The sequence below is a fragment of the Erinaceus europaeus genome, chromosome 4, assembly GCF_950295315.1.
Source record: "Erinaceus europaeus chromosome 4, mEriEur2.1, whole genome shotgun sequence".
Taxonomy (NCBI): domain Eukaryota; kingdom Metazoa; phylum Chordata; class Mammalia; order Eulipotyphla; family Erinaceidae; genus Erinaceus; species Erinaceus europaeus.
The window spans coordinates 132,436,924-132,451,854 of NC_080165.1; the positions used below are offsets into that span (position 1 = coordinate 132,436,924).

The window sequence follows — 14,931 nt, forward strand, 5'->3', positions numbered from 1 at the left end:
TTTATTTAGTTTTCTACTTTCTCATATAGTGTAACACTCATAACAATATTTAAAAGGACCTTCCTGTATGGTGCCAGATGTTTCCTTCAAGATAATAAGCAAACACCAAGTTAAAGTCACGTTTTCATATTAGGATGAGACTGATTCAAGCTACCTTTTCAAATGGGAAATCAGCCAACTTTTTCGTCACTGATAAAACGTATTTGCGGAGCAACAGGAGAATTATGAACACGTTTTGGAAAATAATGCTGTCTTGAAAGCGATCTTTATTGTACCAGATCCTTATTTCGCTAGAAGTAGTCAAATGCAAGACTTAATGTCAACAGTGTTCAATTTTACTGCTTGAAGCTATGGCAACATAAAACTGTCTTCTTTAAATGGAAAATCTGACCAACTTCTATGAGGTAAGTGAATTTTAAAAGTGGAGGTGGGTGGGGGAGGTACATAACTTTTTTTTTTTTAAGGGAGGGGGTTGAATTGGCAGAATCCTAAAGCACAAAATCCCTAAATCTTTAGTATGTGAAAAGGCTGTTAGACCAGATAGCTCAAAGGCTCTCTGAATCACCAGTTATGGGCACTGGACGAATCTCAGTCTTAGGTTGAGAGAGAGAGAGAGAGAGAGAGAGAGAGAGAGAGAGAGCGCTCAACTGGAGAGAAGATGCGCTTCAGAACGACTCCCTGTCCTGAGATCCTCAGCGACACACCGCGCTTCCCAGGACCCCCTCGGGGAGAGCCCAGCACCGCCAGGCGCGAGTTCCAGGAGCCTGCAGAGAGGTCCCGGGGCACCTCCCTGCAACTGGAGACCTTCCACTGCCAGGGACCCTGGCCCCAGGTCAGCCCTGCTTCAAGTCTGCAACCCTGAGCGAACCTCTGGCTGCCTCACGCCCAGGGCACCAGCCAGCCCGCCCTCCAGCCTCGCGCCTCCCGGACCCACGACCTCCCCGCCCCCGGCCTGGCCCCCAGGAGGCTGCGCTTCCCGTAAACTCCCCGCCCTGCGCGGCCCCCTCCCCGCCTCCGCCCCGAACCGCGCGTGATTGGCCCGGCCACACCATCACTCTCCGGACGCGTCACCGCCCTCGTTTCCGATCGCCGGGGAGCCCGGCAGTGGTGTCAGTGCTCGCGGGGCCTCGGTGCCGGGTCTCCGCTCTTCTGCTCGCTTCCACTTGCCCGCAGGTTGGCGCGCTCAGCCAGCAGAAGAGCCGCGTCCGGGGCTGTGGGCGGGCTGCAAGCTCCAAGCTCCTCGGCCGCCTGGGAAGTAGACGCAGCGGCTAGTCCCAGATCAGAGATGGGGAGCTGGCGAAGTTGACGAGCACCCCCCCTCCCTCCCTGACCCCTCCTCCCTCCGCCACCCCAGCCCCAACCACGCCGCTCTTCCTCGCCGGGTGGTGCAGTGGCTTCTCCCAGAAACGCCCACGGGTGGCCCTGCTCCAGGTGCGCGCGGGACTCTCCGCACCACACCCCCAGGCTCCCCACCCACCCCCACCCCCACACACTGGGGCTTTAAAAACTTCACCCCAAGTCCAAAGAGTAGGACCAGAGGGCGGTGCCCAGCGCTCAACTCCCAGAGTCGCACTAGGCGGGGAAGCTGTCTCGGCGGCTTTGCGCCCTAGTGGGAGGGTGAAGACCCGGCGGAAACTTTATCGCCATCACCCTAATTACCGCCTTTCACTTATTTCTCTCCCCACAGGGGCTGCAGCCTGCGGTTTGTCGCGCGTGCTGGTTTGCCAGTGGAGCCTCCCCGGGGAGAAGCCTCGGAGGGGAGTTGTCTTCCCCGGGAATCCCTGCAGTTCAGCCGAGGGGCTCGGGCGGCCTCGATGCACCCGACCCAGCCCCGCAGCCGCTGACGCCGGGCGGCGGCGAAGTTTCACTGCCGGGCGGCGCGGCGAGGGGCCACTGGACAGCGGGCTGCCAGGCGGTCGCGGCGGCTGGAGCGATGCCGCTGGGGGGCCTCTTGCCCCTCTTCGGCAGCCCGGCGGGCAGCGCCCTGGGCGGGGGTCTCGGCGGCGGCAGGAAGGGGTCGGGCCCCGCTGCCTTCCGCCTGACGGAGAAGTTCGTGCTGCTGCTGGTGTTCAGCGCCTTCATCACGCTGTGCTTCGGGGCGATCTTCTTCTTGCCTGACTCCTCCAAGCTGCTCAGCGGGGTCCTGTTCCACTCCAGCCCCGCCCTGCAGCCGGCTGCAGACCACAAGCCCGGGCCCGGGGTGCGCGCCGAGGACGCGGCCGAGGGGCTTGTCAGGCGCGACCAGGAGGGAGCGCCCGGGGACCCCGCGCTCGCCCTGGAGGACAACTTGGCCAGGATCCGCGAAAACCACGAACGGGCTCTCAGGGAAGCCAAGGAGACCCTGCAGAAGCTGCCCGAGGAGATCCAAAGAGACATCCTGCTGGAAAAGGAGAAGGTGGTCCAGGACCAGCAGCGGAAGAATGCGGCGCTCAAGAGGCTCCCCCCCGTGGATTTCGTGCCCCCTATAGGGGCGATTGGCCGGCAGCCGGCGGATGCCGAGATCTCTGAGAAGAGGGCAAAGATCAAAGAGGTGAGTGCGCCTTGCTAGGACCCGCACCCCTACCCAAGGTCCGCAGTGTTTTGCTGGGGGGTGGGGGGGTGGGGGTGGGGGGCGATCAGCCTTTGAAACTATCGAGGCTGCAACATTACAGTGACAAGGACATGGTGGTTTTCTATTTCCACCAGGTGCAATGTCAGATGCTCCTTGTTTTTCCTGTTTTCAGTACATCTGGCCAATTGCGATCTGAAGTTGAGTCAGTTCTTTCAGTTATGTGCCCAGTTGGTCATAAACCACTCTAGGTAGATGCTAAATAAATAGACGGGCAGGTGTTGTGCAAACCGTTCTTTCGCTGGCCGTCTACAGTGTTCCAGAGAGCAGTGGCAGGGAAGGTACTAAACAAGTCCATAATGGGGATTGGAGTTGGCACCGACATGAAGCTGGAATGTAGACGCAGAACATCAATCATGCTTGATACCAAAGGTTCCAGGAGCGAGCTAGCACACCCCGGGCGTTCAGTCTTGTGGCCTCATTCTGCCAGGTGGCACCCTGTGTGCACTTGCAGACTGTAAAGGTGAAACTTGCGAACTAGCCATCATAGGAAGCACACTGTTGTCTCGTTGTTTTGAAAAATGAAAAAAAATTAAAAGCCAGCCAACTGCTTGCTGATTTCTAGTGTACAGTCAGTAAAAGTGTTACTTGTGATACAACAGGTGTGTGTGTCCACAACAGCACGATGACTAACTTAATCTAAGGCCAACATGGACTTTGTGAAGTCTTTTATCATTTCTTTCTCCTAATTTTCAGTTGAAACTGGTAGCATGTGGTTAGTTCATGACTACCTTGAAGCTAAACAGGGCCTAGAAAAATCACTCTTTAACTGTTATTTTAACAATGAAAGTTGAAGGGCCTTGAACCACTTAGTGACTAAATCAGGTCTTGAAACCTGTACTTCCTCTTGGTCACCTGCCACCAGGCTCTCTGTGGATATGCCTACTTCCATGGTTACTCTGCTGTGTGCAGTTATGCTAGCCTGGGTTTTTACACAATCCAAGAGCTATTGGAACCATATTAAAAACGTTTCATTCCAAATTTTTCCATTTCATTCAGATGACTTAAAATACCTGATGAATGGGAATGGTCCTTGTGCATGCATCTTAATTTCAGAATCTTTGTGATATATATTTTTCTTTTTTTGCATTTTGGCATTGAGTAGATCACCAGGAAAGGAGATTTTCTGATCACCCCATTTTCAGATTGTAAATAGAGTCTTTGAGGTTGCATTTAGCTTGCATGATTGGGAGATGGAAGCAGCTTGATTGTCATAGGATTTGTGACCTTAAAACAAGACCAGAGGAATTTGGTTAAGCTGTAATTGAACAAGTTAAAGTGGATTCCAGTTCCTTATAGTTAAAGTTTTTCCTAGGCAGAATGGCTTCATCTCTCTGATAGTTTTCTTCCTTGGTCTATCAAGCTTTTGAAGCTTTTCTGACCCACTGTCTTTCCCTCTGGTGTAGAACTCTGTCAGACCTGGAGGAATGTATTTTAGTCCTTCTGATAACTTCTGACTAGTGTTTTCCTTCTCTAGAAAACTCTATCAGAGTTACCAAACCAGGAAGTTGGAAAGGCCTAGGGGGCTGGGCCTTGGCAGTCAGGGTTAAGCATACATAGTGAAGAGCAAGGTCCTATGCAAGGATCCAGGTTCCAGCCTTGACTCACCACCTGCAGGAGGGATGCTTCAGGAGGGGTGAAGTGGTTCTGCAGGTGTCTACCTTTCTCTCTTCCTTTCTGTCTCCCTCTTCCATCTCAATTTCTCTCTGCCCTAGCCAATTAAAAAAAAATGAAAAAAGGTCTACTTCTTACCAGCTATATCTCTCCTTTCAACCCAGACAAAGCCTGTAAGTAAAGTAATCCCATACCTGAATCTGCTTGTGCAAATTCTCTTAAATCTGAAGCAATATAGTTCATGCATTTCATGTCTCTCAAATTTTTCTGAATTGTCTGTTAGTGATGATCACTGTGATTTAAAAGTCTATTTTAAATACTAAAGATGCATGAATATTAAAGAGCTATTGGTATTATCCATTACTGATCAAAAATACATGTAGAGCAGGAACAGTAGGGCAGTAGCAATTGGTTCAGGACATTATATTAGCACTATGCATAACTGTCTCTGTTAGATCCATGTTATCCATGTCTTTAAATCAAGACATCATAATTAACCATATTAAGAAAATTTCTGTAGCTTTTTGTGTCAGTGTAGTGTAACATATATGTATTATCAGACTGCCAGGTATTACATGAAAAGGTAGTAATTAAATGTGTTCTTTAAAAAATACTATATTGCTGTTAAACAAACAGAAAAACAGGCCTGCTTTGGTATTTAGTCAAAGACTAAAGGAACAAGAATAGGTAGTGATTTTACATCAGGTCAGTTTCAACAGATGTGTTTCTTTGTAATAATAATAATTAAAAAAGTAACATGCTAGTTCTAAACTATGCTTGTTCTAAATGTTTTATTTTTGGATTTCTTTTTCTTTATTTCCTTTTGTTGCCCTTGTTGTTTTACTGTTGTAGTTACTATTGATGTTGTTGTTGTTGGATAGGACAGAGAGAAATGGAGAGAGGAGGCGAAGACAGAGAGGAGGAGAGAAAGATAGACACCTGCAGACCTGCTTCACCACTTGTGAAGTGACTCCCCTGCAGGTGGGGAGCCTGGAGTTTGAACCGGCATCCTTATGCTGGTCCTTGAGCTTAGCGCCATGTGCGCTTAACCCGCTGTGCTACTGTAGACTCCCTGCTTGTTCTAAATGTTAAGGTTCAGAGTGGAAAGAGTGATTTATGAGCAGGGTCTTTGTACATTTAGATTCCCCTTCCAGCACCACCATGTGGACCCCTTGTCATGGGCCAATGGTGTTTGGGTTTTAATCTTATTTTCCTATATCCTCTCTCTCTCTCTGTGTGTGTGTGTGTGTGTGTGTGTGTGTGTGTGTGTGTGTGTGTGTGTGTGTGTGTATACTTAGGTTCTGTATACGCCTGAATGTACAAATCTTTTGTAGTTAGAATTTAGAATAGAGTTAAAAGTTTTCAGCCTGCTAGGAGCTTGGTACCATGATTTCTGAGTCAAACTTTTTTATTTTATAAATTTGCTTTAAAGATAGCTAATTTTATAAGTACTATTTATAAAAAAGTACTAACACTATTTTTATATGGACAACACAGTTGGGTTATTGGTATACTGATAAATTTTTAACAAACTTGTGCCTAGGAGGAGACAGTCTATAATTTGAAATAGGTTAGTACCTCTTTGAAGGTACTAACAAAAAGCATATAACAAAAGGCTTTTATATGCTTTCCATTGTTAATTTGATAGGTGGTGGCTACATGATGTCCTGTTTGAAATTGACATCAAAGCACCCCCCATAAAACATGGCACATTAACTGAATTTCCCTAAAATGTATAATGCTGACAGAGTTTATTTTCATGAATTTGATCTTTATAACAGTGGACCAAAGTTGTCCTTAGCATTAAAAAGCAGTGTTAGAATAATTAAATAGAGCATAGGAAAGCTATCAGGGGAGGGGATGGGATACTGAGTTCTTGTGGTAGGAATTATACCCCTCTTATCTTATGGTCTTGTCATTGTTTCCATTTTATAAATAAATAGATTTTTAAAAAGCAGTGTTAGCAATGTTATGCATGTACAAACTATTGTATTTACTGTTGATTGTAAAACACTAATCCCCCAATAAAGAAATTTAAAAAAAAATTTAAAAAGCATTGTTAGAATACCAAATTACAGGGCGGAGGGTAGATAGCATAATGGTTATGCAAATAGACTCTCATGCTGAGGCTCCAAAGTCCCAGGTTCAATCCCCTGCACTACCAAAAGCCAGAGCTGAACAGTGCTCTCGTTAAAAAAAAAAAAAAACACAAAAAACAGAAACAAATTATAGGGATTAAAATAGCACAGCATGGAATTACTAGACAGACTGTCCATTCCCTTTGTACCTTATCCCCCCCCCCCCTTTTGTTTTAATGCCAAGAAGACTTTGAGGGGAGGGAAGGGCCACTTATACAAAGTCTGTGCTATCCTTTAGCATGATTTTTTTTTTTTTTTTGCTTGTTTTCTGAAGTTACAGAGACTGCCTGCATATTTAGGTCTTAAGGTAGTCAAGATTTATTTTTTATTTATTTATTTATTTTATTATTTACCAGGGCACAACACTGCCTTGGCTTGTGGTGGTGCTGGGCATTGAGCCTGGGACCTCAGACCCTCATGAGTAAGGGTCATTATGCTATCTCCCCCCAGCATACAGTCAGATTGTTAAAGGGCATTCTTTCTTTCCTAGACTAGAATCCCACCCACCTAGAGGGATGGGGAATGGAGTCTTTGAGTCTCCTAGATAAGGTTTTAGGGCCAGGTAGCTATGGGGTCACAGTAACCTTCTCTAGGTTTCCTAAAATAGCATTTAGTCTTAGATCTACTTATATAATAATAAGTTTATAGAAAACTTCCATATATACCAGTATCTGATGGTTAAAATATTGTTATGATTTATACTAGCCTTAGGGTGATTTTGAGTCTATATTTTATGTGGATTTTTGACAATTACCCCTTTGTTAAAGATTGGATTTGGAAAGAACCTACCCTGACTGATTAAAAGAGAATATCCGGGAGTCGGGCGGTAGCACAGTGGGTTAAGCGCACGTGGCATGAAGCGCAAGGACCAGCATAAGGATCCCGGTTCAAGCCTCCGGCTCCCCACCTGCAGGGGAGTCGCTTCACAGGCGGTGAAGCAGATCTGTAGGTGTCTTTCTCTCCCCCTCTCTGTCTTCCCCTCCTCTCTCCATTTCTCTCTGTCCTATCCAACAACAACAACATCAAGAACAACAACAATAATAACTATAACAATAAAGCAACAAGGGCAACAAAAGGAAATAAATATTTTTTTTTTAAAAAAGAGAATATCCACACACCTCAATTTTCCCCCCTTTCCAGTGTATATGGGTGTAGAATATTTACAGAATAATAAAAGGTACAATTTGAAGACCTGTCTTCAAAGACTCTTAGATACCCTTGAATTACCTGTCCTTTCCACTGCTCATTCTATTCTGAAACACACCTGATAGTGAACTTGAACAAATAGGAGACCTTCTGACTTTTCCCAGAGCAGATCATGAAGTGTTTGTAAAGTCTTCTCCCTTTAACAAGTAGATTAATGAATTAAGATTGCAACCATGTACGTACTTGAAGTAGATGCTGACTGATGAATATTAATATATAAAAGCAAGAATAGATTGTTAATGGATAGTTGGTTATGTGCAGCTTAATAATCTATATGCTATTGGTAATTTTCTGAGAGTATTTTATCTTTATTAGCTAGCTTAAGATTTATATAAGGGAACTGTATATATGACCTATAGCACATTAAAGGTGTGGAAAGAGGTTAAAGTGCATTTTTGAGTCAGAACATCTGTATTTCTTCAGTGTGCTAATACATTAAATCATATTGAGAAATTTATCCTAGTGGTTTGTATGGTAAAAATTGCCTTTGGTTAGATTTAGATTTGTTGAAAGTCAGTAGAGAATTTAAAATGAATTGAATTATTTCATAAGCATGCTAGTACAGACTCTTTATTAAAGACAGTTTAGAGTCTATCTCAAGGTCATAAAGGAGAAATAACAGTGGATCAGTCCGTGAGAAGAGGCTAATTATACACAGGTAGGTCAGAACTATCTGAAAACCTGCTTATACCCACTGGCCCAGTAAAGTGCCTGTGATTTTTTTTTTACGCTCTTAATAATGCACATAACCTTAAAATGTATGTTCATCAGAGATTGTTTAAAATGAGAGCAACTACACTGTGAGCTCCACAAATACTATTAGATGTCTATCCCCTAAAAATGATAAAGGAAAAAAAACACTGTTTGGTAGTTTAAGAAAGGGAGCCTTTCTTTGTTAAAACCAACACTTGACTTTTTCCTGTGTTCTTAACCTGTCTATGCCTTGTTTAGCATTCAGTAATTGAACTGTCTTTGACTCCTCACTCTTCGTATTTCATGCTCCAGTCTACCTAGGGTCCTTATACAAACTCTGCATTTTTTTTCCATTACTGAATTATTTTCTCTTATCAACAATATATCATAAAAGTTATAACTTTACATAGAAACAGGCTGTGGGTATGAATCAACCTGCCAATACCCATGCCCAGCAGAAAAGCAATTACAGAAGCCAGAACTCCTACCTCTGTACCCCAAAAAGAATTTTGGCTCATATTCCCTGAGAGGTAGAACAATTGGCAAGTTTCCAATGAAGGGAATGGGACACAGAACTCTGGTGGTGGGAACCATATGGAATTATACCCCTATTTTATCTTACAATCTAGTCAAATAATATTAAATCACTAATAAAAGGGGAAGAAATGAAAGTTGTAACTTTTCATTTTTTTTTTTTTTTTTTTTTAGCAATTAAACGTACGCTGTAAGTCATAAAGCCCTTAAGCGCAGTTCAGTTCACTCATTTTGTAGTAAAGGCAACAAAGTCAAAAAGATTGATGTGGAAACCACATTTCTGAATGAAAGAGAAAGCCTGGCTCTTGATGTGTGTTACTTCCTATCTGCAACAATTAGGAAGCACACAGCCTGCTTCCTAAATGGAATACCAAAGAAGTGTTTAAATTGACTTACTGTGTTCATTATTCACAGTCCCTAATGTTAAGCGACTACAAAACACATACAAATCCATAGTTCACAAATTTGACCTCCTATTACTTAAGTCACATTAACCCATTAATTTAAAAAATCTTGCTAGTAGCATAATTTGGAAGATCACTTATTTATTTTTTTTTTAGTTTCTTCTTAAGTTTCTTTTTCTTAATTATTTTTTTAACCATATATATATTTTTTCTGTTTTCAAGTTCATGTCTTTCACCTCTCTATATGCCACATGAGTGAAATCATCCCATAAGTGTCCTCCACTTCCTTCCTTACTTCGCTAAGCATGATCATAGCCAACTCCATTTATTTTCTCCCAAAGGACACAATTTAGTTTTTTTTATTTTAACTGCTGGTAGCTATACTCCACTGAATATGTATCCCATGACTCCTTCTTTCTTTCCTTTCTTCCTCCCTTCCTTCCTTCCTCTCTGCCTCTCTTTCTTTCTCAAATAATTTTTTAAAATATTTTTTATGGGGCTGGGTGGTGGCGCACCTGATTGAGTGCACATGTTGCAATGTGCAAGGAAGGACCTGGGTTTGAGCCCCCAGTCCCCATCTGCAGGGGGAAAGCTTTGCAAGTGGTGAAGCAGGGCTGCAGGTCTCTCTCTCTCTCTCTTTCCCTCTGTAACACCCCCTTCCTTCTCAATTTCTTTTTTTTTAATTTTTTTATATTTATTTATTTATTTTCCTTTTTGTTGCCCTTGTTTTTCTTTTATTGTTGTAGTTATTATTGTTGTTGTTGCTGTTGTTATTGTTGGATAGGACAGAGAGAAATGGAGAGAGGAAGAGCTCCAGTGGCGCAATTGGTTAGCGTGCGGTACTTATACAGAAATGGAGAGAGGAGGGGAAGACACAGAGGGAGAGAGAAAAATAGACACCTACAGACCTGCTTCACCGCCTGTGAAGCGATGCCCCTGCAGGTGGGGAGCTGGGGGCTCGAACCCAGATCCTTCAGTAGATCCTTGCACTTCCCGCCACGTGCACTTAACCCATTGTGCCACCGCCCAGCTCCCCCTTCTCAATTTCTGTCTGTCTCTATACAATAAAGAAATAAAGATATTTTAAAAAATATATATTTCATTTATTTTCCCTTGTGTTGCTCTTTTTTTTTTTTTAATTGTTGTTGTAGTCATTACTGTTGTTGTTATTATATCATCATTGTTAGGACAGAGAAATGGAGAGAGGAGGGGAAGACAGAGAGGGGGAGAGAAAGACAGACACCTGCAGACCTGCTTCACCGCCTGTGAAGCGACTCCTTGCAGGTGAGGAGCCGGGGGCTTGAACCAGCTCTCTTTTTCTTTCTCTTCTTGTATTTATAGGAATCAAACTATTTTGGGGGCCAGATGGTGGCGCACCTGGTTGAGCACACAAGTTACAGTGCTCAAGGACTTGGGTTCAAGTCCTGGTCCCCACCTGTAAGGGGCTAGCTTTGTGAGTGGTGAAGCAGCACTGCAGGTGTCTCTCTGTCTCTTTCTCTCTTTCTCCCTCTCGATTTCTGACTATCTCTATTCAATAAATAAAGATAATTTTTTAAAAAAAGAATCAAACTATTTTTATTGCATTGCAAAAAGCTTTTTCTCCCTTAACTCTAAGTATTCCTTGTTATTGTTTTTTTCCCTGATAGTTTAGAAATGAAAACGTATGCACCAGAGAAGCATATAGGCCATTTGAGCAAAGATGTCAATTTTTATTTACTCTAAAGCTCCGTCTTTACATCCTTTCTAAGCCACACATGCCCCTATAACATCTTTATTCTTCCCTTTCAGGTAAGGGAAACAGGGCCTGGTTTCCTCAGGTGTTTTTCAAATTCTTTTCCTTTATAGTGATGGGGCAAAAACCAAGGTTCCTGTTCACAATACAGACCCCAGGGGATCTGGGCTTCAGAGCCCTCTGGTCATCTTCCTGTAACATTTCCCCCTTTGGGAGTAGAAAATGTCTACTAGGAGGTTTGTTATGATATATTTTTTAATCTTTATAAAGAGCGGGAAATCAAGGCGTTTGCAGTCATTCTGTTGGACATTCTTTACACAGAGAGGGAGAAGAGAGACTTCTAAAGACGGGTGTGGTAAACCAGGGGAGCTGTTTCAAACTATAAATATATACACTCCTTTGTGATTAGTTTTACCCCAATCAGAAGAATTGACAGCTAACCTGAAGGACTTAAAGTAGACATACACTTTAAAAAATTACCCTGTTCTATGATTTTAATTATAGGAGCAGTTATTTCTCTTTAGCCAAATAGCTCTTAGAGATTAGATTAGAATGTCCTTGCCTATGTCTGTTCTATTTGTAGAGAAGTAGTGGTGAGAAGGGCAAATTCTAGAGTCAGATCAACTTGGTCTGAACCTGGCAAATTACTTAATCTCCCAGTTTCAGTTTTCAAAATTTTAAAATGGGAATAATAATGACCCCTACTTGGTTTAATATGAAGACTTAAATATGATCCTACACATGAATCATATAGAATGAGATGATCAGAGCTGGGTGGTGGTGCCCCTGTTAGAGTGCACACATTATAGTGTACAAGGATTAGGGTTCAAGACCTCAGTTCCCCCCGCAGGAAGGAAGCTCTATGAAAGGTTGAAGCAGGTGCTGTCTCTTTCTCTATATCCTTCTCAATTTCTCTGTCTTTATCCAGAATAACTAAAATATATTTTTAAAAAGAATGTGATAAAGCATGCAGTGATTGTATAATAAGTGGTGCTTTTTATTACTGTTGTTATAAATCACTACCTGAACTCATGGAGGCAAAATTGCGCTGTTTCGTATACGATCTAATTAATCAGGGAGAAGTAGGTAATGGCTTTTCAAAAAGTTATCAAAAAAACAAACAAACAAAAAACTCATCTATAAGGGGGACATTTCCACTTCATTAAGATACCTCTCTAGCCGACCTACCAACACCCATGTTTAGTGGAGAAGCAATTACAGAAGCCAGACCTTCCATCCTCTGCACCCCATAATGATACTGGGTCCATGCTCCCAGAGGGATAAAGAATAGCAAAGCTTTCAAGGAAGGGGACTGGATACAGAGTTTTGGGTGGAACTGAACCCCTCTTACCCTATGGTCTTGTCTATATTTTTTATTTTATAAATAATATATATATATATATATATATTATTTATTTATTTTTCCTTTTGTTGCCCTTGTTGCTTTTTTATTGTTATTGTAGTTATTATTGTTGTTATTGGTGTTGTCGTTGTTAGGACAGAGAGAAATGGAGAGAGGAGGGGAAGACAGAGAGGGGGAAGAGAAAGATAGACACCTGCAGCCTTGCTTCCCACTTGTGAAGGGACTGTCCTGAAGGTGGGGAGCAGGGGACTCGAACCAGGATCCTTATGCCAATCCTTGCGCTTTGTGCCACGTGCGCTTAAGCCACTGTGCTACTGCCTGACTCCCCAGTTTTTTTAAAAGATACCTTTCCAGACAGCTAGCATTTATTGTGCTAATGTCAACTCTGATTTTCTCAGGTTCCTACCAAATTCCCAAACTCCTTGGGTATATTTTAATATGATAGGCTTTTTCAAATACCGAACTTTGAAATATTGGTTAAAAAATTAATTTGTTGCTTTCTCACAGTGAAATGTGCTTGCTGAAGCATGAAGTACAGTCTCCTCAGACTTATCAGTTCTTGAACTCTCTCCTTAAGCACTGAAAGTGTTCCCCAAAATAGGCAAAGAGACTGAATAAAAGTGCATGTTCATCTATCTGTTTTCTCTTTGGAGGAAACTTTTGCAGAAGTAAGAAGAAAATTACTATAAACTTGACAGCAAATTATATAATTATGATGCATTTTTATAACCAGAGTCAGTCTGTCTCCTGGTAGTCAAAATTCACAAAAATCCACAGCACTTTGTAACTAAACAATTTTTGACCTTTGAGAGTTCTAACTGTATATTTAGTAGTGTTTCAGACTGAAAAGGACCTTAGGTGTCCTGAGCCAAGGGTGCAGTTTGCATACAAGAAACCCTGCACCTGGTTAGCTTTGACTTTTCTTGATTCCTTGCAGTTCACCACCAGTAGACTGGGAACTGCTTCTCTGTGCTCAGACTTAGATGTTGATATCTGGATTTTAATGAAATAACAGACATTGGAGACTGGCCTGGGCCCCTCTTCTTACCCTAAATGACATGCCAGCAAGATGCCCCACTGTGAACTAGGAATATCTTTGCTTCATAAAGCCTTAACAGAGAAAGCAATGCTGGTAAATCCCTTTGCTCTGAAGAATGCTTTAGTACTGTCCTACCCCCCTGTAAGTCTTGATAAAAACTTCTGTGATCCTTAGGTACTTGAAAGAAAACCAAATGATTAAGGTTTAAAAGCTTTTAAAGACTTAGCTCTCTCTCCTATCATGAATATTGTTTCTTTCGTTGTGTATACTAGAGACTAGCAGTCCTGCAGATAATCCAGGAAAAAAATATATATATATATAAACGCCCACACAATTTTTGTACTTCTTTGATTTTTGTAACTAGAATGCCTTCTTTTTTCTGTATGTCCATTTATCTCTTTGGGCCTTCAGCTTATCAAAGTATCAGTCCCTGGTTTGTACCACTTACTTTCCCAGCACTGCTCTTGTTGAGATGGAAGCTAATCTTCCTCTCTCATTCTAGGTCTTTAAATCTGGGAAATAATTAAATCCATACAAGAGAGAATAGCAAAGAAAAAGACAAACTTTGATTATGTATACATGGAGAGCCCATAGACTATGAACCTATCTTCTGACCATTCCAGTGATCTTACAGTGTTTTTTGAAAAGGAGTCATAAAACTCAGGAGGAAAGGAGAAAACAAATGACTTTGCAAGTTAAAGAGAATTTTTGTAATCTCTAGTGTAGGCAGGTAAGGCTTTCTCTCACCTCTCAGAGCACCACAGGAAGATTTATTTCCTGTTTTTGAGGGAGCCAGATAATTGAGTAAAAATATAATTCTTGAGTCTGTTTCTCAATTTCTTTTAATTTCAAGCAATCAGCATGCTTCTTAGGCATATCCTGGGGCAGCCTTTCTTTAACTTTCTTAGACATTTCATATACTAAAGTCCTCACTTAACATTGTTCATAGCTTCTTGGAAGCTGAAACATTAAGTGGAACTACATATAATGAAACCAGGTCCTAAAATAACTTTTCGTTCAGCATGGCTAAGATTCCTTTTTTTTTTTTCATTGACAACATTATATGAAATCTTATTCAAGGACCTAACTCTATTGAAAAATGGAGCTGGTGATTGTAAAGAGAATAGGACTAGTAATTGGTAAGATATTTGCACAGGGACACCATAACAATAGATTAGCAGGAGAATGAGTAAACAGAAAATAACAAATTGAAACCCATTTCCTCAAAACCTATTAGATCAGCCTCTTGGAGCTAGATTAGTTCAGTAAAATATATGAACTTCATTTACCTCGGGAAGGTATTAATCTTGTCTTTAAATAAATTTAAATTACAAATTACTAGCTCCATTTGATTCACATAGAAGTGACATTTTTTTCACCCACAATCACAAAAGTACTTCCATGTTGCATGCCCCTGTGTTCAGAATAGATGGATTCTGAAATGTCTTAGAAGTTAAACTCTAATTTCTAGTTGGATTTACATTTAAAATTCTGCATTGTGGTGTTAAATTCTTGTTTTTATAGTATAAAGCAATTTAAGAATGCATTTTCCACTTTATAGTCTCGAAATCTTAGAACAAGACCCTTAATGCTAAAAAGA

At 41.9% G+C, this 14,931-nt stretch overlaps 1 protein-coding gene across 2 annotated transcripts in view; it reads left to right on the forward strand.

Annotated features, from left to right (window-relative positions):
- Window positions 1-1,047: 1,047 nt before the first annotated feature.
- Window positions 1,048-14,931, forward strand: part of MAN1A1 (mannosidase alpha class 1A member 1) — a 236,454-nt gene continuing 222,570 nt past the window's right edge. The window contains exons 1-2 of one of the 2 annotated variants that reach the window (XM_007521293.3): window positions 1,048-1,173; window positions 1,688-2,530. In XM_007521293.3, coding sequence (XP_007521355.1) covers window positions 1,934-2,530 — 597 coding nt within the window. In that variant the 5' untranslated portion in view covers window positions 1,048-1,173; window positions 1,688-1,933. Of the gene's footprint in view, window positions 1,432-1,687; window positions 2,531-14,931 lie in introns of both variants that reach the window. The other variant, XM_060190533.1, reaches the window with a different exon arrangement.